Raw genomic sequence first — 25,394 nt, forward strand, 5'->3', positions numbered from 1 at the left:
CCGATCGTTAAAATTGCAAATGACGATTGTATCTTTCAGCTGGCGATTAAAGTTGAAAATGTAAAAGAAAAGGCGACTGTAAAATTAAGTAACAAGGTTTCTCTATAAATGTTACAGTATTCCCTTCTTTCAAATAGCTCGGTAAGCAGCTGGAGCGTGCACGTCGCGACCGGGCCGGGGCGAGTCACCCGCAGAAGATTTTCTTGAAAACTTTTCCGAAGAATCGCCAAGCGGAATAGTAAATTTCCGTAGGTTGAATAGTGGTTTCACTTCATCGTCTGAGGAGGGTCGGATAGGGGAACTTCTGCGTGCGGCTCTGTTAATCCAGCGAGTACCGTCATCCATCGAGCCGGACGTCCTGCCTTTCAGAACCTGGAAGGATCGCCAAGCGGAATTGTAATTGGCCGTAGGTAGATAGTGGTTTCACTACATCTCCGGAAGAGGAACGGGAGCCGCGGAGTAGGCAGCGTAGAGGACGGACGGGGCAGACGTGGCAGAGATGCAGACCACGATTTCGAGATGGCCCTTTGAAGATAATGGAAGTGTCCTAGGACGGCGGTACTTAGTACGCTCAACGTACTGAGGAAGCCGTTCTGGGGTTCGGGTCGACGGCTTGTGGCGTCTAGAGGCCATAAAGGCGGCACAGCGCGCGAGGAGCGGGAAGAACGTTAATTTTAACAGTCAGCACTCCCTTGGCGGAGTAACTTTGTCCTTTTAAGGCAACCAAACATGAATTGCATTAGAATCGTCTACCAGTGCACATTAAGGTCTCATTGGCCACCGTGCACTAATCTATTTGGATCAAAATTATTTCGTTGGCGAATACTAGTACCGCCGAAGTAAATTTGACCTACTTTGGCTAAAAATTAAATATTTTCCCCTGAAATATCACATAGGCAAGTTTGCGCGTAATGTAGTTGTGAATAGTCAGCGATGACCTGTAAACAAACGTCTGAATTACACACATACTATAAAGGAGCACCATGTTCCTTCTTCGAGTAATCGCCATAAAGGTTACAGTATACTAAATACTTTTGGTGTTTAATGCTATATCCTCTTAAACCAAAATCGTCATTAATTTGAAGACACAATTCTGTGTATGGGCACTTGCCATAACATGTGGTAGGGGGAAAATATTGTTGTATACTACAAATTCACTGGTTTGCTACTAGGTTGGAGACTACACGAGACTTCGACAGTTGGAAGGAAACCATCATCAACTGGAGAAGCCGGTAAAAAAATGGCCATAAAACAGCGACCGAATCCTGATCATTCTTACATACTGCATGACCTACCTTTTTTATTGTTTAAATCAATTTGTCTTGGAATGCTCTTTAAGAAAAGGTACGGTTATGAGGGTATCTACGAGCAGAGTTTGACTTTATTTTTTGTTAAAGTTGTTGCTTTTTCATTGCATTTGTTAAGGAAATTGTTTAGTATATTTGTGACCATAAACCGCCCCATGGGGTTATAGATATACCACTGATAAGAGATAGCATGACGAAGTTATGGAATATTCAAGCCACATTACATGGGTTCTGGCACAGATGCGTCACGAGAAATTCTCTGAGGTACTTTCTAGTAGCCAAACAGTGATTTTCTCCGACCAACCGGTTCCGAGAATGCTTATGAGGGCGGGGCTACCTGGCGACTATTAATTCGTCTTTCGCATGAGACGTTAAACCGAGGTGCAGTGTACTAGGTGCTATACACCGGGCACTAAAAGATCCAGGGTCACCTCTGGAACGGGGTGTCTCCTGTATCTTGCACTATCCCCCGTAACCAACTAACACGTCTTTCTGGGGGCGATGGCCATATGGGAGACAATCCCGGTGCACTCGATACAAAATAATGAAGCGACTATTATTGTTGATTGACGTCGGTCAACGACATAAGCGTTTATCGCAGATAGATAAACCAATAATTAGAGTTTTACCATGTAAGTGATATACAGGTAATTAATGCAGTACATGAAAGACAGTGTCGTGCATTATCCTCACATCTTTAAATTTGTAACAATAGTTACTTATGAAAAGTTAAAAGCAAATGGTTAGCATTTGAATCCTTATGGCGAGTAAGTTGTAAAACAAATAATCTTTTAAACAATTTACGCGGTAGCAATTTAATGCCAGTACATTTAGATTTCGTTCTGTTATAGTCACGTGTTAATATGTGCTGCATAAAGTCCCTTCGTACGCATCTACGTGTACACCATTCACTATACATGTACGCCATGTAAAACCCGTGTTTTTTAAGATAGATAATCCACTGATAAGATAGCATGACGAACTTATCGAATATTCAAGCCACATTACATGCGTTCTGGCACAAATGCGTCACGAGAAATTCTCTGAGGTACTTTCTAGTCGCCAAACAGTGATTTTCGCCGACCAATCGGTTCCGAGAATGCTTATGAGGGCGGGGTTACCTGGCGACTATTATTGTTGATTGAAGTCAGTCAACGACATAAGCGTTTACCGCAGATAGATAAACCAATTATTAGAGTTTTACCATGTAAGTGATATACCGGTAATTACTGCAGTACATGAAAGACAGTGTCGTGCATTATCATCACATCTTTAAATTTTCAACAATAGTTACTTATGAAAAGTTAAAAGCAAATGGTGAGCAATTGAATCCTTATGGTAAGTTGTGAAATAGATAAACCTTTCAACAATTTACGCGGTAGCAATTTAATGTCAGTACATTTAGATTTCGTTTTCTTATAGTCACGTGTTTTTATGTGCTTCTTCAAGTCCCTTCGTACGCATTACCATTCACTATACATGTACGCCATGTAAAACCCGTGTTTTTTAAAGAGCGCGAAATTGATTCTGTCGTCTGTATATATAGAGTTCCACTCATGAAAAGCACGCGTGTTGAACAGATCAGGTGCTGTATCTTAATCCAGTTTTTAATAGAACTTTTATCGAAGAGGTGTTCAAGTTGGCATATATGTCTTGCGAAGACTCTGGTATAAGCAGTTGCCCTGCTCTGGTCGAGATACCGTATACCGTGTTATTCATCAATTACAGTTAAGGTAATACAGCGAAAAAGACTCCGGACGACGGACCATTTCCCCTCCCTTATCAACTCGTACTCGACCGTGTGTGTATTTGGAGGTTTACGAGGTCCTTTCCGAGCCAGAGGATACTTCATAATTATGCGGACCTGGACCCGGGCAGACTAAGTGAGAAGCGTGTTTACCAACCAGTGCGCTAACAGAAGAGATTAATACAAAACCCTAGTCGATATGGGCTAACATATTATGGCCTGCAGGGCACTCAATCTATCAAATCTGCGGCCGAAGTCCCCCACCTGAAAAGTATACTTTTTTCACCTTTTGGGTGGAAAAATTTCCCCTGATTATTTTTTTTTTAAATGTGTCTCACGATTATTTTTATCTCAATTCTATTTCAATTTAATATTGTCAAACATACTTAATTATGAAAAAAGAAATGAATGTATGTGCAAACATGTACAAAAGTTATAATGAGAGAGTAAGTAAAAAAATCCCCCCAAAAGGGAAACGCCGCGAAAATTCCCCCTCATGAGGATAGCGACCCGCTTCCCCTAAAATGGATTGAGGGCCCTGGCCTGTATGATATGGATACAATTGTTATGATCTTTTCTTTACTTACATATTGACTACATAACACATTTTGGACATGTTTATTTTAGTTTGTATAAAATATATTAATATTCGTACGCTTGGCAGATATCAGCAACTACGAAACGGAATACTGTTGAAATTAATTTAAACAGTAAACAATTATAAGAACAAAAATTTAACATCAATACACAACCAAAACATTTAAATAAATACACAATACCATGACAAATACATGGGTTCAACAAGTTATACACATATTACATGATTCCCCAGTTTAGTATGGAATATACTCAACGCCAATGTTTCATGACTTAAAACAAAATGCAACAAAGACCATCAGTATTGTGATTCTTAAAACAGCATGCTCTGCAGAGATTTCTTGACATTGTTCATCTCTTGCTGTTGCTGCAAATAAAGACATTTTAATAAATTACCCAAAGTAATGCATCGGTATATATACCATCATAAAACCTGAGTATAAATCTTGAAATCATTATTTTGTACAAAGCCAAACTAACTGGTAATCATTACAAACACATAGTTAAATCTTCCAAAAATCAAAAACTTACAGTATCCATGAGAATCTTCTTCTGAAGCATGCTCATTTCTTTTCGAAGTTCTACCTGTGCGTTGCTTGCTTGTTGCTGATGGCTCTTCTCTAGTTCTTCTAAACCCTGTGAGGTCAATCATCACATGATCATTAGAGTGAACACACCACAAACCAGAAATGACTGATTATTGTGGACACCTGATATATAGGAGCTCTTTGAAGGGAATCATTTCACAACAGAGACATAAACAACATGGTTGTCCAACCTTTTAACTTTTAAATCTCTTTCACCCTTCATTACCAATGTGACGCCATGCAAAACACTGTAATGTCAAGTATTCAAGTTTTAACATAATTGCCACACCACAAAAGCAGCGTAATGGTAATAATTTTAATTTCACTTTCAGTTTAACACCATACAAAACATTGAAATAATTTAAGTTACATAATATCATTGTAAAATCATACAAAACACTGTATTAATGGCAATAATTTAACTTATACTGTCTCTGTTACACCATACAGAACACTGCAATGGCAATAATGTGACCTATACTGTCATAGTTAACCCAAAAACCTATCAATATCGTATGGTTTAACCAAAGACCTATCAGTATACATGTATTATTGATAGGTCTTTGGTCAAACCATACAAAACACTGGAATGGCCATGTAACTTATGCTATCATTGTAACACCATACACAATACTGAAATGGCTTTCATAAGCTATGTTAAAAGATGACATTCATTTTGTTTTGGCTTTAAAAAAAATGACTGAAAACCTCTGTTTATTACATAAGTTTGTTTTATAAGTCGTCTAGTATAAAATTGCAATGAAGAATAATTTCCAAAAAACAAGTGTACAAATGGGCACCTGACATCTCTTATATTTCTATAAATACACATATTTTCAATGCAATTTTTGAAGTTTCTTATAGGTTGAATATATGTTTACTTTCAGATATGCTGACAGTTACCAGTACTAAGTCTGTAAGGTATAGATTGGTGAAAAAGCTGTTTTTTTACACCTGCAAATAAAATGCAGGCAATTTCGGTTTACCTTTGCATACTGGGAATGCAGCTGTTTAATAGTTTTCAGTCGTTGACTTTGCACAGCCCTGGTTTGTTCAAACAACTTTTGCTGCTGATTAAACATCACCTGAAACAAGGATGAATACATAATAAGCCCTGTCCACAAATACTTGAAAAAACTTTGCAGAAAATCGTTCTGATATGCATCTTATCAACATAACTTCAACAAGGGACAAAATTGTCACAAAACCATGTCTTCAATTTGAAAAAAAAAAGTCTGATAAAGGGAGATAACTCAAACTGAACTGATTGTTTATAATTAACCCCCTTTGTTTCAAAATAAATATATTTTTTGTCCTGGCGACCTTGACCTTGGAGATATTGACGTAATTCTTTCGTGCGACACACCGTCCAATGATGGTGAACAAATGTGCCAAAGGATTTTAAAATCAATGAATGACATAGTTATGGCCCAAAAAAGCTTGTTCCGCCCCGCCGGCCGAAATTCGCCAATCTCACAACCAGGCCCCGTGTTCACAAAACATTTTTTACAATCAAAAAACGATTTCGTTTGTCATTGAAAATGGATTTCCATTGTAGTTGACAGGCAAAAATGAAAATCGATGTCAGTTAAAATCGAATTTTCGATTGCAAAATTGTTTTGTGAACACAGGGCCAGTTTTTTCCTTCGGAAAACCTGGTTAAAAATGCAATGAACTTGTTCTAATATTGACACCTTAGTGAGTATTATTGCAAAGATTCTATAGACACACATGTGTATGCTTTCTTTTAAGTAAATCAAGTTGTTAGTAAACCACTACTATATATAAAGTTAGCATGTGTATTTCAATCGCCCCAAGCACGTTGAACAAATACATACCCTGCCCTGTTATTTCATGTATTTCTTTCAAACCATATAGTTTTTACTGTGTAATATTTTTTTAACATCAGGGTTGATGCTATTTTAGCATGCATTATTCTATTTGGACAGGGGGCTTTAACCATTTGTTATCAATAACTTTTGTTTGATTTTCCTACGATTTTTGTACCAGTAAGTAAAGATTGCTGTGAATAATTACTGAAAGATAGCCTGTTATCATCAAGTATTACTTACTTGGTAGTAATGTCCTTCAAATGAAATTCGGAACCAACAGAATGAACGAAAATACATATTTCAATAGAAAACCTAAATGCCAGAAAGTGGTTTTAACATTCTTATTTTTATAGTAAAATTACAGTAATGAAACGCGCCTTTAAATTGTTACAATAAGTGTGAAATGTTTTTGTGTGTGGAGTCTTTGATGTAATTCTGTTGATGTTGTATTTACAGTAAGCTTGACTTCTTGGTCCTTAGTCTTCTCCAGATCAGACTCCCACTGCAGGAACACGGCATTTGCTTGCTTGTAAAACTCATCCTGGAGACGGTGTCTGTGCAGACAGTGTAGCAACAAATAATTAATTAAAGCATTAAGTGTTACAAAAAGCCGAATAACCTGTGTGATTAGTAAAAGGGGTTTTGTGAAAAAATGTTATTGTATCTATATATATAAGAAGCTGTTTAAAAGTGTACATATTTCTGGGACCATTGATATTTAATAATATATAAACATCTTTTAATGAAACTTTTGTAAGTAGTCAGGTATATGTGATCAGCAGTTCATAGATATTTATTATCACTATTTAGCAGTTGAAATTCACTCTGATCTAGCTATATACATCAATTAAGTTCTTCTAACTCGAATTATTATATTTTCCTAGGACTGTCACAGTCTTTCAAGTTAAGGGATGGACTGTAAACTGGGTCCACCAAATTTTTGATTGGTCCAGCAAAATTTACAAGTGTACTGGAGCAGTGTTTTTCAGGTGCATATACAAGATCGGAATGCATTGCTAACCTTTCCCCAGTTTGGACTCTCCATATGTCATCCACGGTCTTACTGCTTGCTCTTAGAGCGCCTTGTGTCAGCTGTTCAAGTCTCTTTTTCTTGTTCATCAACGAGTTCTTGATATAATCAGCTAGCAAAATGATCAATAGCGTCCATAATATTATATTGTTTACTCATGATCACTCACATAAGTATATACAATATAATGCATTTAAATGCAGTACAGGTAGGTGAGCATTGCAATAAATAATTAAGTAACAAAATAATGTATTGAACTGGTTAAATACTTCACCAAAATGCAATTATGAAATTGATGTTCGTAAAACATGTATTCATAAACTTACTTCCAAAGCATTCCAGCATCTTTTGTATTCCTTGTCTGAAAAATGACGAATAATTGACATTTAAGGCATTTATCTGACAAGCTGTAATAAGCCTGTAAAGCTTTTTATTTATGAGAAATATTCATCATTAAAAATAATCACCAATAACAATTACTAACAATAGGATTGAGTTAGTAGACTGTAGGCATGTGAGTGATAAAAAACAATGAACAGATTTGGCAAACGCCAACTTACGCCAGTTCTGTTACTAGCAGTAAGATTATGTTTTTGTTTTATACAATTTACCTCACACAACTTTACAAACTAATATTCAAATCTGGAAGTTAACAAAGGATGTATTACCTGACTGTTTCCCTTACATAATTGTAAATAAATACAAATGATTCTTAATTTGGATTTATGAAACATTATTGATTAAAAAACATATTTTCCTTACCCAAAATCTTCTGGCTCTTCATCATTCTCAGCGACCCTCTTTTTGCCCTTTTGAGGTACCATTGGAGTTTCCCCAGCTAAGCAGAAAAGAACAATCTTTATTTCATATTGCACACCATGTCTTTTTTTAATTGGTTATACTGTAGAAGACCCAAAAACATGTATTTAGCCAACAATACAAAATATGAAGAAAAAATACTAATTTATAGAAACTGGCAGTAGAATTAATACAAAAAACAATAGCAAACATTTGGCCTTTTTGAATGCTGCATTATCTGACCAAAAAATTGCAGGCATACAAGCCATAAATTTTCTGACCAATTCCGGGACATTGAACTCAATTTTCCGGGACTTTTGCCGATTTTTCGGGACATGTATAATATAGCGATATATATATATATATATATATATATATATATATATATATATATATATATATATATATATATATAGACATGTATGCATTTTTGGTACGCATTTTTGGTACACATTTTTTTCACATAATAAATTGCAGTTCGGCAGTTCACATAATAAATTGCAGTTCGGAAGCCTATCCAAAATACACTAGAACTATTAACATCAAAGTAAACATTACTACTTCCATTATAAGATACAAGCCCAGGGCTCGAAATTAACACTCGCACACTCGCAAAATGCGAGTAAAAAATACCGAATGCGAGTCAAGTTTTAAGCCACTAGTATTTTTTTGCAAGTTAATAGTGAAAAGAAATGAGTAGGTATAATGCTGCTCGACACATGATCACTAAATCTTAGGTCATTTTATAGAACGCCCAAGAACCCTTATGCGTAAGCGCGCACCTTGTATGTAGACTGGTATATACAGTCACGCGGATGATATTGGTACAAAGGAAGTGAAACAGTCGACTATTCACACATGTTCATTGAAGCGAAAAATAACTTGTCACTTTATTCCCACAGACGGAAATAACACAAAATATACATAATACAAAAGATAAAGCAAAGTTAACCGTTTAGTTAGAAAAAACAGATTTTAAATCCTTCTATGAAAACAGTGAATTAGTGGAAAAAATAACTTAAAATAAGACTAAAACTTGTTATAGATGAAGATGGTCAATCAACCTAATGTGGGCCCTTGTGGTACAAGGAACTGATATCTTTGTATGGTTGCAGAAATAAAATGTGTATACATGTTAAGTACTTGTATTTTGTTTAAATAGAACTAAACTAAAAACCAAGGGTTTTTTATGTTTCCATCAAAATTTGCGAGAATGTTTTTGATTTTGCGAGTTGGTATTAACGCTGCTCGCAATTTTTTGCAAGTAGAAAAAAAAGTTAAATTCGAGCCCTGAAGCCACGTATTTTTCGTGTTAGAAAAGAGCACCAAATGGCTTTTATGTACATATTACATCATCTGCAGGAAATGCGTAGACAAAACTGCTGGACGTTTTGACACGGCGAACGCAATTCAAATTCACTTATTATTTTTATTGTTATAATTACTGGGGGATCAGAACAAGACAGAAATAAACCTAGTGAGGATGACGATTTTCTATGCTTAATTTTTTTACTCAACTTCTTTTGCGGTTAAACGTGCAAACATAACCTGCTTTTAATTTTTTACTCAACGATGTTAGACTTCAGATGTGTGAGCGACTCCTTAGCCCTTAAGCTGCGGGAAATTATAACATAGTATATTAAAGCCAATTAACAACCACATTAAACAATGCCGCCTTTTCAGTTTTACTGCGAACGTGAGAAAATCGATATGATAATAGGACCCCTGTCAGGGCCCTTGTTCGGCCGTTTTTGGAGCCTAAAATTTGGCCCCATTTCCCCCCTTAAAATAGTATACTTTCCCCCCTATTTCAGCTAAAATTCCCCCCTTCAATTTTTTTTATTATTTTTTACTTTTATCCCTATGTTGTCAGCTGGTATCGTGCTATTAACCTTTGATTATAATATAAAATTAATGTATATTTATGTAAAGTACATTAAAATATAGCAATTTTAAGCGTTGAATGGTTGGTAAAAAGATGGTCTAAACTTCTCCTTTTCGCCCAAAACTGCGAAATTGCTCCCTCTAAAGACCCCGGCCCCAATCCCCCAAAGAGTAGCAAGGGCCCTGCCTGTTAATTGATCGATTTTGACATGTAGCGTAGTCACCTATTCAGGTTGGCATTGCCATGGTGACGCTGCGGATTAGTGGGAACACAGATTCGAGGTGCAGTTAAGCCTAAGATCAGGTACATGTATATATGGATTTTGTAAAATCCGGGACATTTGACAGATTTCCGGGACTTTGGGACACGTTCTTCATTTCCAGGACAATCCGGGACGTATGGCGTGTATGTCGCAGGTTACACTGTTTAATAATATTGACTAGATCTGTTTGCTGAAGCTTAACCCTTTAATGAAAGTGAACTTAGACATGGCATATTTATGTAACTCTAAAATACAGTCCAAACTGACTTAGCGGTCAAATGAGAACAGCAGTCATCTGAAGATAGCTGTCATTCTTGATTCTTGCAGATGAAAATCATTTTTTACTTGACTATAACAGACACCTTGCTATAGTTGCCAAAGCCTGTATATTTCACTCCAACAGACAATGTTAAGTTACCTATGCAGAGACTGGTCATGAGGCAGTCATTTCAATGTGCAAAAAGTATACAATTAAATCAATCTGCCATGTTGTCTCTTACCTTTGAGCCTTTTGTGTGCCATTATGTCTAAAGTATGTTGTAAAGGTGTACAATTTATTCATCTACCTAATTGTGGCTGCCCGCTGCTGCTTATTTTAGTCAGTTTAGCATTAAAGAGCGCTGTGTGGAATTTTTATGGAGACTTTTAATCAACTGTAAAATCCTTGTAGGCTTTGTAATGGGTTTTTTCCCCTAACTTAGTGTTGCCCCTTGTCAGATAATATATAATATAACATATTAAGTGATGCCTTATGGCAGCCAGAACTATAGTAGGGTTCTTGTTGAGTCGTTAATTGCTTCTTCTTGAGTCGCGGGTATAGATATCGCATTAAATACCCTTGTTAGAACTTTCTCACATGAATCTGTTATTACGGAAATAGTTTTGACCAGGTCTACATTTTGCTGGTCAAAAATGCGATAAAACGTGTCAATATTGTAATTTATCAGAACTCTGATAAAATATTTCCTCTTTTATAAATTGTTCATATAGTGTTCGGAATTAAACCAAATCGTTTATTTATGATAATTTTTCATTCTACAAGTCATCATCTGTTGAAATTTTTTTGCAAGAAATTAACCATCCCTGCAATGTCTGTTTTAAGGCTATTTATAGTATGCAAATCTTGAAATTGGAATAGCCAGAATGCACGGGTCAACAAAAACCCTATCCTCAAGATGGTGGTTTGACACCATCAACACAATCGATTATTTATTACTCAGCATTTATGATTTAATGAACATAGTTATACTCCCGTTTTTCAAAACGGGACAAATTATAGTTTCACCCTTGGCGGGCGGCGGCGTCCACAGCAATGTCCGCTCTCTAATTCAAATAGTTTTCATCTGATCTTCACCAAACTTGGTCAGAAGTTGTATCTAGACAATATTTTGTTCAAGCTCGAATATGGGTCATGTCGGGTCAAAACTATGTCACGGGGTCACTTGGTGCATTTAAAGGATTTAGCATGGTGTCCGCTCTCTAATTGAAGTAGTTTTCATCCAATCTTCACCAAACTTGGTCAGAAGTTGTATCTAGACAATATCTAGGTCAAGTTCAAATATTGGTCATGCCATGTCAAAAACTAGGTCATAAGGTCACTTAGTGCATTTCAAGCATTTAGCATGGTGTCTGCTTCATAATTGAAGTAGTTTTCATCCGATCTTCACCAAATTTGATCAGAAGCTGTTTTTAGATGATATGTAGGTCAAGTTCAAATATGGGTCATGGTAAAGTTATCAAGTTGTCCAAAACCTTCAAACGGGTGTATCTTGTGACAGTTTGGCACTCTTGTTTTATGTTCATAGCGACTGGCCATGAACTGATAAAATTCTGATAGATTTGATACAAAGTTTTCCCAAAACTGTATGTTGAGCAAAGTAAGAAGATTAATTATAGCGAAAGTTTTAGTTATGGTAGCCAGAGCAGAATAGCTTCGGCCCGTCCAAGTCTCATTTATAAGACGCGCAAAGAATTAAGAGATACTTTTTATATGGGCTAAATTCTTTGGAACGTCTCATCAGGGAAAAGTCAAAAATGTGTTGGAAACCAGAAAGTTTAAATTATTATTATAATACCGGATTTATATAGCGCCCTTTTCATGCAAGAGTGCACATTCAAAGGCGCTTTACATAAGAACATTTGACGTATCGCATTTTGCAACACTGTTTCAAAGAAATCGATCAAAACTACTTAATTATACTATAAAAACACCCTATTATACTATAAGTACTACGTAAAAACATGCACAGTTACCCTAGATTAGAAAGATCAACAAGACACTACAAAACTACCCTATGTGTAAAGCTATAAGACAATTAATGAAAAATAAAATATAAAAACAATCAGTACTACGTACAACAACAAAGCAAACATGCACAGTAACCATAGATTTGAAAGATTGGCAAGACAAACCAGAGACAAAACAGAGACAGAGACAAGGGTAACGTCAGGATACCATTACCACGAGTCCACAAACCCCCAAAGGAATAATTATGCTTCCTTTAAAAGGGTAAATTGAAGTTCATGCTGATTGATTGAGACAAGGGTAACGTCAAGATACCATTACCACGAGTCCACAAACCCTCAAAGAAATAATTATGCTTCCTTTAAAAGGGTTAAATGAAGTTCATGATGATTTAGATTTTATATAAGGAATTGAATAAACCACTGCTTATATTGCATTAGATTGGAGGAAGAGGTGAGTTTTCAGTGCCTTTTTGAATGAATTCAGTGTTACAGAACCTCGAATGTTTGATGGAAGTGAGTTCCAGAGTTTGGGAGCAGCGTACATAAAACTTCGCTTCCCGTATGATACGGATTTAATCTTCGTTGGAATCACTAATGAAGTCGCTTCGCTCTTTGATCTTAAGTTTCGCCTTGGTTCGTAGACTTCAATTAGGTTTTTCATATATACAGACGATTGTCCATTTAAGGCTTTGAACGCATTGGTAAGTATTTTGAAGTGGATTCTTTTTTCTACCGGGAGCCAGTGTAATTCTTTTAGGATCGGTGTTATGTGACTATAGCGGGATGTTCTTGTGATAACACGCGCCGCATTGTTTTTAACATTTTGTAGTTTCTTGATAGCTGATGTTTGTGTTCCATACAGAAGTGCATTGCAATAGTCTAGCCGAGACGTGACAAGTGAATTGACCAAAGATTTTGTGGCATTTGGTGTAAGATATTGCCTAATCTGACCAAAACATGATCTACTTATAGCATTAATATGGTGTTCCATGTTCATTCTTGAATCAAACCAAGCACCAAGATTTCGAACGTATTGCGATGGTTTAATTGTGGAGGCCCCTACTTTAATAGTTAACCCATCTTAACGTACGTTGTTTTGACTTGAAAATACTATAACCTCAGTTTTTTCAGTGTTAAGTTTGAGCATGTTTGTATTCATCCACGAGATGATATCGTGGAGGCACTTTTCAACTCGATTTAGTGTTTCGTCTTAGGCTGCTCCATCGGTGGGTTCAAAGGAAAGGTAGAGCTGCGAGTCATCGGCGTAAAAGTGATGCCTGAGTCCATGTTTTTTGCAAATTTCCCCAACAAATTTTTATCAATTTGCGTAAAATTGCAAAATAACATTACCAACTCATTCAGTTTTAGTTCAGAAGTCCATTTTTACCTCAAATATCGTCGAAATGAAGTTAGAAAGGCATAAATTCTTCAGTTAAAGCGAGATTATACGATTTTTATATGTGTTGAATTATAATATATTGATACAAATATGTTATAATAACACACAATATGCAAGAAAAATGATATATTGAAGACGAATTTCATTAAATGCAACAAATACAAATAAGCGCCCCGAGCCGATTGTGACGAAGATAATTCGTACATATTTTCCTACAATAACCGATGCATTCGTCTTTTTAGTAAGTGTTCGTGCGCCGTATGAATCGATATCGCTGCAGGAATTTCAAATGAACCGTTTAACTAAATTTAGATTCACATCGTACATGCATGATATACATGCTGGCGAATTCGGCTGTACAGCCTTTTTCGATTTCAGAATTAAATATCTGGCTTGTCTAGCATTTTTAGACACATGTTCTTCTTAACTTTAATTTTAGTTTATATTGAAATATATGTATAATATTTTTTTTACACATTTTATATTAATTAATAAATATTTGACAAGATCGTATATACCCGCTTTAAACTTCTGCTTAAATCGCAACAATATCACTGACGTCTTGCCATATTATGAAACAGATGTAAATATCAACCAATCTGAAGAAGGCATTACGGTGTAACGTGTACACGTAATTTTATTTAACATGAGCTTTTAACACCGACTTTTACCTAACTAGATCTTAAGTATGCTTATCTTTGTCGATTTAATAAGCATATGTTCAAAACAGATATGGTGCAGTTTCTATTCACTCTTCTAAGTTTCAGCAACTTATTTTTATTATTATGCATGTCTTTTTCGCACCTATGTCTGTGTTGTTTTATGTACTTACATTCTACGTTACATAGGACGGTATATTGTACGATCTGTATCAATATTATTTATGAACAGTATAAAAATAAAAGATGTAATTTATTTCAGAACATTTTAATTGCCACTTTAGAAAAAAAAAACAATGTTTAATTAATCCAGAAAAGTATAATAACATCGGTTTACTATGTAACGCTCTGCACCACAACAGACGAACGCAACAATAGACGAACGCAAACTGTATTTTACGCCGTTTATTCTTCCACATTTAAACCAGATACTTTACATCGAGGTTGTGTTATAGATTTATATCTATACAGCGAGCGAATTGAGAGATATTGAAAATTTGAATAGCGGTTGGATTTAAATTGCTCAGGCGTGCAAAATTCAAAGTGTCATTACATAATTTTTACGGAACATTATCCAGAAATGAATTATCTACACAGGTATGTAAATATTATTGCAATCCGTTGATATTAGGGTAAAGTGATCTAGAGTCGGACACGATCTGAAGTCGGACGTTTTTGGACCCGTTTTTCTGTCGATTTTAGACAGTTCAGCATGTAAACAAGTGTACATTAACCGAAATAAATATTTAAACCAATCAAATAAGTCGTTTGTCTGTTGTGACGTACTTCCCAGCATTCCTGAAGTTCATTATTAAAAATACCTTCATGGGCGCGAATTTTAAAATTGACAACGCAAAAGAAGTAAGTTTTGTTTGCTTTTGAAACAGTCTAGCAGCGTCGAAATCTGTTTGAGCAATTGACATCATTGTTTAAGCTGTAGATTTATGATCATTTTGTAAACTAAATTTAAGTTTAATCGTAGTTTCGATCTTTGAATTGATCAACAAATTTCCCCACCGACAACATGAACCATTTTAGATATTGAGACGGACAGCAAAACAACGCAATTTGATATTGAGTCGGACACTGTCAGACTCATTGTCAGTTTTGAATAAACAATGTTAAACCTATATTTACATATGAAAGTTTATAGATAGGTCTAAAATACAGAAATAAGCCTATTTTATTACGGGTTTACGTTGAACTAAATGCAAATGTTGACAAGTCCAATAGCTCTTATATGTTCCATTCATCAAACAGTTTACTCGGTCTGTGCTAAATTGTTCTAATTAATTTGTGCAAAGTGTTGTTTTTTTCTACTACTTTTGTTTAAAAGTTCATTTCCAGCACAAAATGAGCACGTAAACCAAATTCTTACATGTTGCGCTTTCCAAAATTCGTTGATATCTAACGATGTTTATTCATACAAAAATATCATGTGAGAAATTGGGCTATGTTGGTAATACTAGGATTTTACCACTATTTTACACTGTTTGCACTTTGTAGTTAATAGTTTGTGCTGTCGTATTTCACTTTTTAATTAATAGGATGAAGAACGTGATAATCCGCAAGTTTTGTGTTGTGGGTATGCACCATACAGGTGGGAAGAAGCTAGAAGTTGGTCCATTGCATTATTGTCATCATGAACCTGGTAACCGAAAGGACTGTATTGCGATTGCAGTTTATGGAGACTCACACCTGCACCAGGGCCGATATTATCTTGGCCGTGAAGATGCCCTAAAGCTCAAGACTGTACTGAATTTTGCAAAAGGGTCGTGTTACCTTCCGGCCAAAAATGTCCCCAGAAAAGTTTTTAAAGCTGCGCGGGCCGATGCAGAATTGCAGCATCGGCTTCGTTGCTGCGAAACAGATGCAGACTCCATAGCTGAGCCCGAGATATTAAAGAGTTCATACATATATAAAATCTATTAACATTCTGTGAAATTTGACAGTGCAGCTACAGTTGACAGTTTCTTATTTTCAATGTTTTATTCATTATGTTTGTTTACATTTGCCAATATATAAAATAAATGTATTTAAAACGTATCAGCTTAATTTTTTATACTTCAGTGGCTCCATATAATCGGGATGTCTGTTCGCCGCGATGAATATAATGTTCCCAAATCGTCTTTGCCTGATAGGGTGACTGGTAAAGCACGGCGCTACCTGGGGTAAAAAGCCCAAAATTTCCTCGACTGATGAAAAGGCTCTTATTGAGGCCGCCACTTCATAAGCTGCCAGGGGTTTTGGGTTTAGTAAAGGTAGCATTTTAAGGTACGTGGGGATTTTTGCTGATCAGAAAGGCGCATCGTTTAAGTGTGGCAGACTTTCGGATATGTTGTGGATATTGATAAAGTTGAAAGCTCGGAACCCTGAGTTCTCCTTGCGAAGCCCTCAGGAAACTGCAGCAAACAGGCACACGGCCATGACATGTAATGCACCAAAAGAAAAAAAAGTCACGTACACACATGTTTGAGTGGTTTTGTAACTGGATTACTCATAAATACAAATTAGAAATTATGCTGTATATTGTTTTTGTCTTTAGCTTGAAAACACGAATCTTCAATCTTCAACTTGTTTTCGATACCCAATGGGCTTCATAGACGTTCATGTTCACACTCGCTAACACACGTAGTGCATTAAGCAAGGCATCGTTACTATATAACTATATAGTTGCCCAATATTAACCTGATACTCTTGAATAGTGTGAAAATAAATTTAGCAAAACCTCGCTGGTCTAGTATGGCAACCACCAATCGAACTTGTATGCACCGAGAGAGAAGTCGAACCCGGGTCGCCGAGCTTAGAAGCGGGTGTAGCAACCACTGGTCGATAACGTAAGTATATACGTAATTTTACATCATTTAATTAGATTAATTTTTACAATATAAACCAAATATTAAAAAAGCATTAATAGAACAAATATTTTTGCATTATTGACTTAAAATAGTATAAAACCATATAATATATGACCATTTACTGTGACATCTCTCACTGTCCGACTCAATATCAAAACTGTCCGACTCACAATCGAACTGGAGTAGCTGTATTCAACTACACATATAGGCGCAATCTAAACCGTTTTGCCTGCAAAATGGTTGAAATGCGTAGCAGGAATAATAGGCTGGGTACCAGTTTGAAGAAACCGTCCTGACAGTTCTAAATATAGCTCAAATCGTTCGAAACTGAAAACACTGTCCGACTCACGATCCCTTTACCCTAAGTGTCTGATATCGGGGCTTGAATGTTGCTCACAAAATCCTTGCGCAACAATATTGACAAAGAAGGAAAACATTCCACCATATTTTGAATGCCAGCCCGGTTGGACGCTCCAAATATTACCAATATAAAAAAGTAGCTTAATATTTGAGAGCGTCAACAAGTTGGACTACGGCCCGTCCCGCGTCACAACATTGAAATATAAAATCAGTTTTAGCTTTGCTAGGGTTACCTCTTAAAGGGCTGTTACCCTGGTCACTACTTTGAGATGAACCAGCATGGAAATCATCCATCTCTTCTGCTTTCTGTGCTGATGGTGGAGCGTTTTCTTTATTTTTTCTCGGCATTTCAGGATGTTTCTTTTGCAGACGATAACCGGATTGAGACTGGTTCAGTTCTTGCAATGAACGAGTTGACGTCACGTGCACCTGAAAAAGAAAGAAAACCATTCTAGGTCAGCATCTATACACGTTGCTTTTTGTACTTTAACGATAATTGGTAGTAATAACGGGTAAAAATAAATAAACATGTAGTTTTACCAAGATGACATTTAAAATCAACCAAATAATGCATAAATAAGAACTTAACACTAATTAACGTAGGCTATATTTGCAATAAAAATATTTCTGATATATTGACTCTGACCATTTGTTAATATTACAATTTGAATATTTTTTAATACATTATTGTGCTTACTTAAAAGTTTAAAGTTTAAGCTGTAATTTGAAATTGTCAAAATATGTCTCAATCACCGGATCCCTTTGGTTGGGTTTATTTTTTTATTTCAAACATATTTCAAGCAAATTGTAAACTATATGTTTAAATAAAATATGGCTCATTGCGATCCTTAATTAACATTATGCCACTCTGTAAACTTAATTCAAAGGCCTACCGTAATTACTGTAAGTTTTCGGACGCTCAAAGTTTTCGGACACCTTACCGGTATTTAGCAAAAATAATTATTGTTCGTGAATCTAAATTTTTGAGACATACGGGTTTTCGTTCATAATTAATGTCTCTTAATTTTGTGACAGTATATTTTACCGTGCTTTTCTACAGACTTCGGACCTGTTTTCGCTTATCTTGTCAATGTGACACTTCGATCATGGATTTTTACAACGGGATTAAGGTCATAAAGTTAGCAAAGCTGTGAAGTTGTTTTAAGTTTTTAAGCATAAAAAGAAGAGTTTATAACATAGAGTAATTACGTTAGTTCGTCTTGCAATTGAATGTGTGCTTCAAGCTTTTATGAGTGTACTCAAACCCGGTTGACTCTAGGTATTTCATTAGCACCCTCTAGCTTTTGTTTATAAACAAACCTGCTTGACCTACTTGTCAAATCTGACAGAGAATTTCTCTGGCTGCCAGCATGAATAGCTGCATGATTGAATTGATTTTTGGCTATGAAATGTCACAACACTCAGACCTTAACAATATAGGAATTTTTATAGTTCAGTTCATTGTCGTAACGAAAAAATAGGACAGTACTTGGAGATAACTGTGCTATTTATTTTATATCTTAAATTCCATATATTTAAATTGTAATATACTTTATTGGTTGTAACTTTGAAAAGTATGTCAGAGCTTTGATTATTTATGTTTACCGGTAATTTAATATTGGTGCTGTTTAACATATTTTCCGCGAATCTTCCCAGCGAAAAACTTAACTACAAAGGCAGACAGTGGTTTTGGATTTGTTTCTACGGCAGTTAATATTGAAGGAAAATGAAATCTAGGGGAAAATTTACCAGCTGAGGGGAACAAAAAATCGGAGGGGAAAGGGCCGATTTTCGGCGCGTCACAAAGAAGGAAAAAAACCCTGAACCTGTACCATTGGGAATAATTAGCACAAAACCCCCTGAAATTGGGAAAATTCGCGTCGTTAAATCTTCCAATTGGAATTTATGTGTTTTTTTAATTGCTTGGTATCAATAGCACAAATCAACTCAAATATTGATTTACATTCATTTTGGCTTGAAATGTTCAGTGTCAGGGCTCATTTGATTTGTTAACTTGCAGATAATGCACTTTTGGAAAAAAATGGACGAAATTTTCCTATCCTTTGGGATATTTTTCAGACGGCAAATAGGAATTTTGTAGTTTTTCTTCAATTGGGAAAGTATCTTTTACGGGTACTTTATAAAGAAGAGAAAAATCACTGACCCCTTTATAAACAAATTAGCAGTTTTGCGCACAGATTTTGTGCGCATCACTTAACAGATGTTTTTCTGTACCAATTAAGGAAAGCAACGAATAAACTTTAAAAACATAATAAATTTACCTGAATGGCAGCCTAAGGACGTTATCCTTTGCATGCAACCTTAAAAACACGACGATGTTTCAACAGACTATTCTTGCTGAAATTTTCATTTTGAAATTTGGAACAGCTTTCGAAACCTGTTCAACATCGTTATCAACTTAGGTTACAGTGATTTTTTTTTGCTAAAAATTACTGCTGATTTTCGGCTGCTTCCCAGTTGCAAAAATCAACGTTTTTTCCCAAAAATTTGACCAAAATTTCCCCAAAAAAGCCCAATTCCCCAGCCCCTTTTTTTATTATTTTTTGTTTTTGTTTAAGAAAGAAGTCTCTTATGACTTATGATTTCTTAACTCTAGATCTCAACTTTTTATTTAAACATCCTGCAAAATATATAACTTTAATTTAGTCCTTTTTGTAGATAGATAATTCCCAAATTTGTTTATTTTATCAATTAAAAAAATCCAATTTGACCAGACTTCTATTCCCAAAATGGCTACATGCACTTAAGAAAATTTTTAATTCTGTTACTTATAATCAAATTTATAATGCTTAATTTTTCCAAATTTCATGGTTTATCATGCTATTTTTCCCAATTTCGTGGTTCATCGCGCTAATTTTCCCAATTCGAATGGCACAGGCTGTCACAAATAAAAGCAAATAAAAATCACTGGGTTACATCAAATATCACAATGCGCAAAAGATTGGTGTACTACGACCTAACCGATAGTGACACTTTTTGTCGGCAACATTACAACAGTTCCTCAATATGGTGGATAGAGCGTACGAAAGAATAACAAAGATAATAAAAAGCAATTATTTCTTGCTTTAATTGTACCATTTGCATGACTTTGTGCTTTAGACAGGTAAACCTTGATTTTGCAGTATCTGTGTTCCTGTTTTGCAGCAGTGGAGATCAAAATTTAATGTTGAACCTTAGGACAATAGACTGCGCTTTGCAACTCTCATCAACCATTTGGGTTATAAAGCTGAGAGTTGAATTATTGAAACAAGGAGTCAGTCCATGTATAAATTAGCATATTTTCAACTTAGGAATACTCTGCGTTTTCAATTGCAAATACTGACTTGGATTAATATATATTTATTCTGCAGAAACACCATATCAAGTAAGTTGTTATAATTTGGGCATTAAGGATATTTTTAGGATCTGTTTATGGTTACCATTATTAGTATTACTCTTAGTTTTCGTACATTCTTTAGTTTTCGGACACCCCCATTTTAAGCCTAAATAATTATTTTTCTTGACTTTTAATTTAAGGACATGAGTGTTTTCGTCTATCATTATTGACTATACATTTTCGGATAGTATATCTTACAGCGCTACTTTACCAGATTTCTGCACTGTATTTGCGTATCTTTTGACACTTTTATCATGGATTTTTACAAACGGATTAAGGTCATAAAACCTGGGAGACGCATGCCTGAGGGTATTGTACCATAACATTTTTGTAATTGGATAAATAACCATGTTTACTGGTAGAAAACAATTGCTTCACCCAACAGCATTTTAAATGATATCATCCTATAAAGGAGGCAGTATGATAAATGTTTTTTCTTTTATGTTCTGTTTAATTTCAGGTTAGAGGTAGCAAATCTGTGAAGCTTTTATTAGTCCCCTACAGGTGAAACCGAAGGGGACTTATCGTTTGCGCTCTGTGAGTCTGTCTGTCACACTTTTCTGGATCCTGCGATAACTTTTTAAAAGAGTTCTTCATATTTTTTTATGAAACTTGAAACATGGGCAGATGGCAATATGGAGATTATGCACGTCATTTCATTTTGTTCCTAAGTCAAGAATTCTGGTTACTATGGCAACAAATAGACTAGAAATATTGCTGAAAATGGTGGAGTTTCACCTGTAGTGGACTTTTATTGCTTGTCAATAGTCTTGTTATTTCAAAGTAGAAACGCTATTGTTTATTGATTTATTGATTTCATTTCAATAAAATTATAATTTTCAGACACTTACTTTTTGTCTCTAAATTTTCTCACACGTGTAATTTTTGAGTGTCTGAAAACTTAGAGTTATTACGATATTTATGACAGAAAAGTTATGTTGCTCATTTTACCTATGAATGTGCCATCTGGATTCCAGGCAGCAGACTTAACTGAAAAATGCTGTTACCAGTTTAATCTCCTAGCGACCCGGAGGGTCAATAGCTGGGAGTTGGATTTTTACAACAAGTTAAGGGCCTCAGTTTTATGACAGACTGAATCTTGATTAAACTTGGTCAGAATGTTTATCTGGACAATATCTAGGCTGAATTTAAGTCTGGATCACATGCATCAAAAACTAGGTAACCAGGCCAATTCTAAGAAAAACCTTTGAGGCAACATTTATGACGCAACATGATTTAAAACTTAGTTATAATAATTCAACCCCTTTTTTCATGTAAACTCGCCACCTAGAATTCAGGCACCACTTTAAATTGGTAATAAGAGCCACATAAACTATTTTTTGTCACAAACAAACACAAGCAGATCATAAAAACATACTTACACACCATTTAAACAACGTATGTGATGTGGTGTACTTGCAGATTAATGATACTAATCTATGTTTTAAACACGTCAACTTTTCCAGAAAATGTTTACGTTTTGCAATTTAAAATGCCAAGATATTCTGAATTTGAAAATATGCAAAAAGATTTTTTTTAATGTATGAAATATGTTAATTTTGTTAACCCAAACAAAAATGCAACAATATTTATTGTGAGATGTGTTGACACCATGAACAAATACACATACAACAAGACCACTGTCATTAGAATGTGTCCTACCGTAATTCAGATAACACTGTCATACACTATAGACTTTCAACTGACAGCATAAGAATAAACCATCAGACACTCAGGTGATAAAATTAGTGCAGCATAACCTTTTGCTTTCCTTTGCTATAATCGTCTATTCAAAACTTTTTGTTTTTGGTTTGATGACAGGTTTTAATCGAGTTTTTGTTTTGAGTATTTCTCCACAAAAGACAAGCAATTGGGTGTTGATGGTAACAGGTATTGTGCTTGTTACGTATGTATTTGAATGATTGAAACCAATTTAATAGACAAACATGGGACATATTTTAACCAAATGTTTTTTGCCTTTATGAGGGAAAACTTTGATCTGTACGTATATACTCATAAAAGCTCAAAGCATTCAAGAAGAATGCATTGAAACTTGGTCAGAAAGTTTATCTTGACAATACTAGTTGAGTTCAAAGCCAGGTCAAGTGCGTCATGATATTAGGTTACAAGGTAAAATATTTGGAACCTTGTCATTCCTGTAGAAGCCACATAATCCTGATGAAACCTGGTCACACTGTTTATTTTACAATATCAAGGCCCAGTTTAAATATGGGTAAAATGCATCTCACAGCTAGGTCACCAGGTAAAATCTTAGACAAATCTTGTGACCACTCTAGAAGCCACTATTTTAACTCAATCTTGAGGAAACTTCTTCAGAATGTTAAACCTGACATTATATAATGTAAATTTTAGTATTATTCTGTCAAATCTGTGCGTCCAAAAACTAGGTCACCAGAGTAAATCTTATAAAAACCTTGCATCTTTTCTGGATGCCATATTTATGACTCAATCTTGATGACTCTTGGTCAGAATTTTTAATTTACAATATCTAAGAAGAGTTTGAATCTGGCTCAAATGCGTGAACAAATTGCGTGACGTAACATGGCAAATCTTGGAATCATTTTCACTATGGATGCTTCATTTATATTTCAATCTTGATAAATTTTGTTAAGAATCTGAATGATTATATTGATAATACCTAGTTGAGTCAATTTACAATCTTTGTCACATTTGTCAACAAAATAGGTCGCCAGTTTTTAGCTTGGCTGTTTTCGGAGAAAACCCAAGCTATTGTCATAGCCAGCTCGTCGTGTCTGCCGTCCGTGTCAAGGTTTGTAAAGGTTTTTAACATTGGCTCTAAAATGAAAGTCCTTCCACCTACAACTTTGAAACTTCATATGTAGATGCACCTTGATGAGTTATACACGCCACACCCATTTTTGGTTCACTAGGTCAAAGGTCAAGGTCACTGTGACCTCTAAAAAAAAAAAAATTCTGACAAGCTTTCGCAGCCGAGCGTGGCACCCGTTATGCGGTGCTTTTGTTAAGGTTGTTTTTTCTTGAACTCGGTAGAGCACTTAAGGGCCCTTTTGTTGTTTGGCCTTTCCAAGATTCCAACCAAGAGACAAGTTGGGTCTAATGAAAAGATTCATGTATTGTCTTTAAGTTAATTGCAACTACCTAGGGCTTCAGAAATTGTTATAGAAGTAAATAAGGACATAATTTTTATAAAAATACATAATAAATACATGAACTTAAGCATCAAGCCATCAGAGGTAGTATTTTCAAATGTTTGTGAATGACAGGTCACCATGGTATTGAACCAATGGCCATGGGAAGTACTCCCACCAGCCCTACCAGTCCCATGCCTGGCCACTCATCTCAGTATCTACCCAGCTACCTGCTTGGAGACTCCATGTCTCACGGTGTATCTGTAAGTGCATTAGCAAAAATGAAACTGTATTACTATATGTATAAACAAATAAAGCCTTTGGTAATATTTAATAGCTCCCTGAATAATGTACTTGTTTAGGAATGTGCTTCAGTGTTTGACTGGTTCACATGTTAGACAGTCTTTGACTAATAGAAAAATATACAGATGACTTGTATTTGTACAAATCTTGCCAATGTCATGTTTAGAAAAAAACACACACAATATTTTTTAAACTAACACTCATCAATATTTTTTATCCATGTCTCAGCTACATGTACAGGTATTGAAACTGTTTTTTCGGCCTTATTTTTTTCAGCCTGTTTCTTCCCGTCTCTGGGTCAGCAGCGGTAACAGCCCACCGAGGTCTTCACTCCACCGAGCTAGCTCCCTTACCTCACCTAACACGTCCCTGGCTCACTACTCAACACCGAGGTGAACTTTGCGGGAGCATTTGTCATAATTATAGGGTTTCAATACTAATGTGTCATTTTTAGCTCATCTATTTTTTGAAAAAAAAAAATGAGCTATTGTCATCACGTCGGCGTTGGCGTCGGCGTCCGGTTAAGTTTTGCGTTTAGGTCCACTTTTCTCAGAAAGTATCAATGCTATTGCATTCAAACTTGGTACACTTACTAACTATCATGAGAGGACTGGGCAGGCAAAGTTAGATAACTCTGGTGTGCATTTTACAGAATTATGTGCCCTTTTTATACTTAGAAAATTGAAAATTTTGGTTAAGTTTTGCGTTTAGGTCCACTTTTCTCAGAAAGTATCAATGCTTTTGCATTCAAACTTGGTACACTTACTTACTATCATGAGGGGACTGGGCAGGCAAAGTTAAATAACTCTTGCGTGCAGTTTGACAGAATTATGTGCCCTTTTTATACTTAGAAAATTGAAAATTTTGGTTTAGTTTTGTGTTTAGGTCCATTTTATTCCGTAAATAAGTATCAAAGCTTTTGCTTCATACTTGCAACACTTACTAACTACAGGGCCCTCAATCTATCCAATCTGCGGCCGAATATCGGCCGCAGT

General features: G+C 35.5%; 5 protein-coding genes and 1 pseudogene across 15 annotated transcripts in view; 4 read left to right on the forward strand and 2 right to left on the reverse strand.

Moving 5' to 3' along the window:
* The window catches only part of LOC127862412 (uncharacterized), a 99,397-nt pseudogene that overhangs the window by 52,600 nt on the left and 21,403 nt on the right, over nt 1-25,394 (reverse strand).
* The window catches only part of LOC127862001 (histone-lysine N-methyltransferase KMT5B-like), a 106,404-nt gene that overhangs the window by 44,485 nt on the left and 36,525 nt on the right, over nt 1-25,394 (forward strand). The gene's annotated exons all lie outside the window — the stretch shown is intronic.
* LOC127862344 (pyridoxal 5'-phosphate synthase subunit PdxT-like) overlaps nt 1-25,394 on the forward strand; it is a 94,826-nt gene that overhangs the window by 17,884 nt on the left and 51,548 nt on the right. The gene's annotated exons all lie outside the window — the stretch shown is intronic.
* LOC127862373 (pyridoxal 5'-phosphate synthase subunit PdxT-like) overlaps nt 1-25,394 on the forward strand; it is a 105,956-nt gene that overhangs the window by 16,457 nt on the left and 64,105 nt on the right. The gene's annotated exons all lie outside the window — the stretch shown is intronic.
* Nucleotides 3,657-17,944, reverse strand: LOC127862390 (synaptonemal complex protein 3-like). Its single transcript, XM_052401479.1, has 8 exons — nt 17,802-17,944; nt 7,863-7,938; nt 7,427-7,461; nt 7,092-7,212; nt 6,525-6,624; nt 5,225-5,323; nt 4,183-4,287; nt 3,657-4,018 (listed from the first exon to the last, which is right to left on the reverse strand). Exons 1-8 carry the CDS (start codon nt 17,914-17,916, stop codon nt 3,965-3,967), a joined length of 705 nt encoding a protein of 234 aa, XP_052257439.1. The 5' UTR covers nt 17,917-17,944; the 3' UTR covers nt 3,657-3,964.
* LOC127862171 (nucleoporin NUP35-like) overlaps nt 17,898-25,394 on the forward strand; it is a 140,056-nt gene continuing 132,559 nt past the window's right edge. For 2 of the 3 annotated variants that reach the window (XM_052401171.1, XM_052401189.1), the window contains exons 1-3: nt 18,251-18,333; nt 24,232-24,359; nt 24,676-24,791. In XM_052401171.1, coding sequence (XP_052257131.1) covers nt 18,309-18,333; nt 24,232-24,359; nt 24,676-24,791 — 269 coding nt within the window. In that variant the 5' untranslated portion in view covers nt 18,251-18,308. Of the gene's footprint in view, nt 18,024-18,250; nt 18,334-24,231; nt 24,360-24,675; nt 24,792-25,394 lie in introns of those variants that run through there. The other variant, XM_052401200.1, reaches the window with a different exon arrangement.

This window comes from Dreissena polymorpha, chromosome 1 (assembly GCF_020536995.1).
Source record: "Dreissena polymorpha isolate Duluth1 chromosome 1, UMN_Dpol_1.0, whole genome shotgun sequence".
NCBI classification, from domain to species: domain Eukaryota; kingdom Metazoa; phylum Mollusca; class Bivalvia; order Myida; family Dreissenidae; genus Dreissena; species Dreissena polymorpha.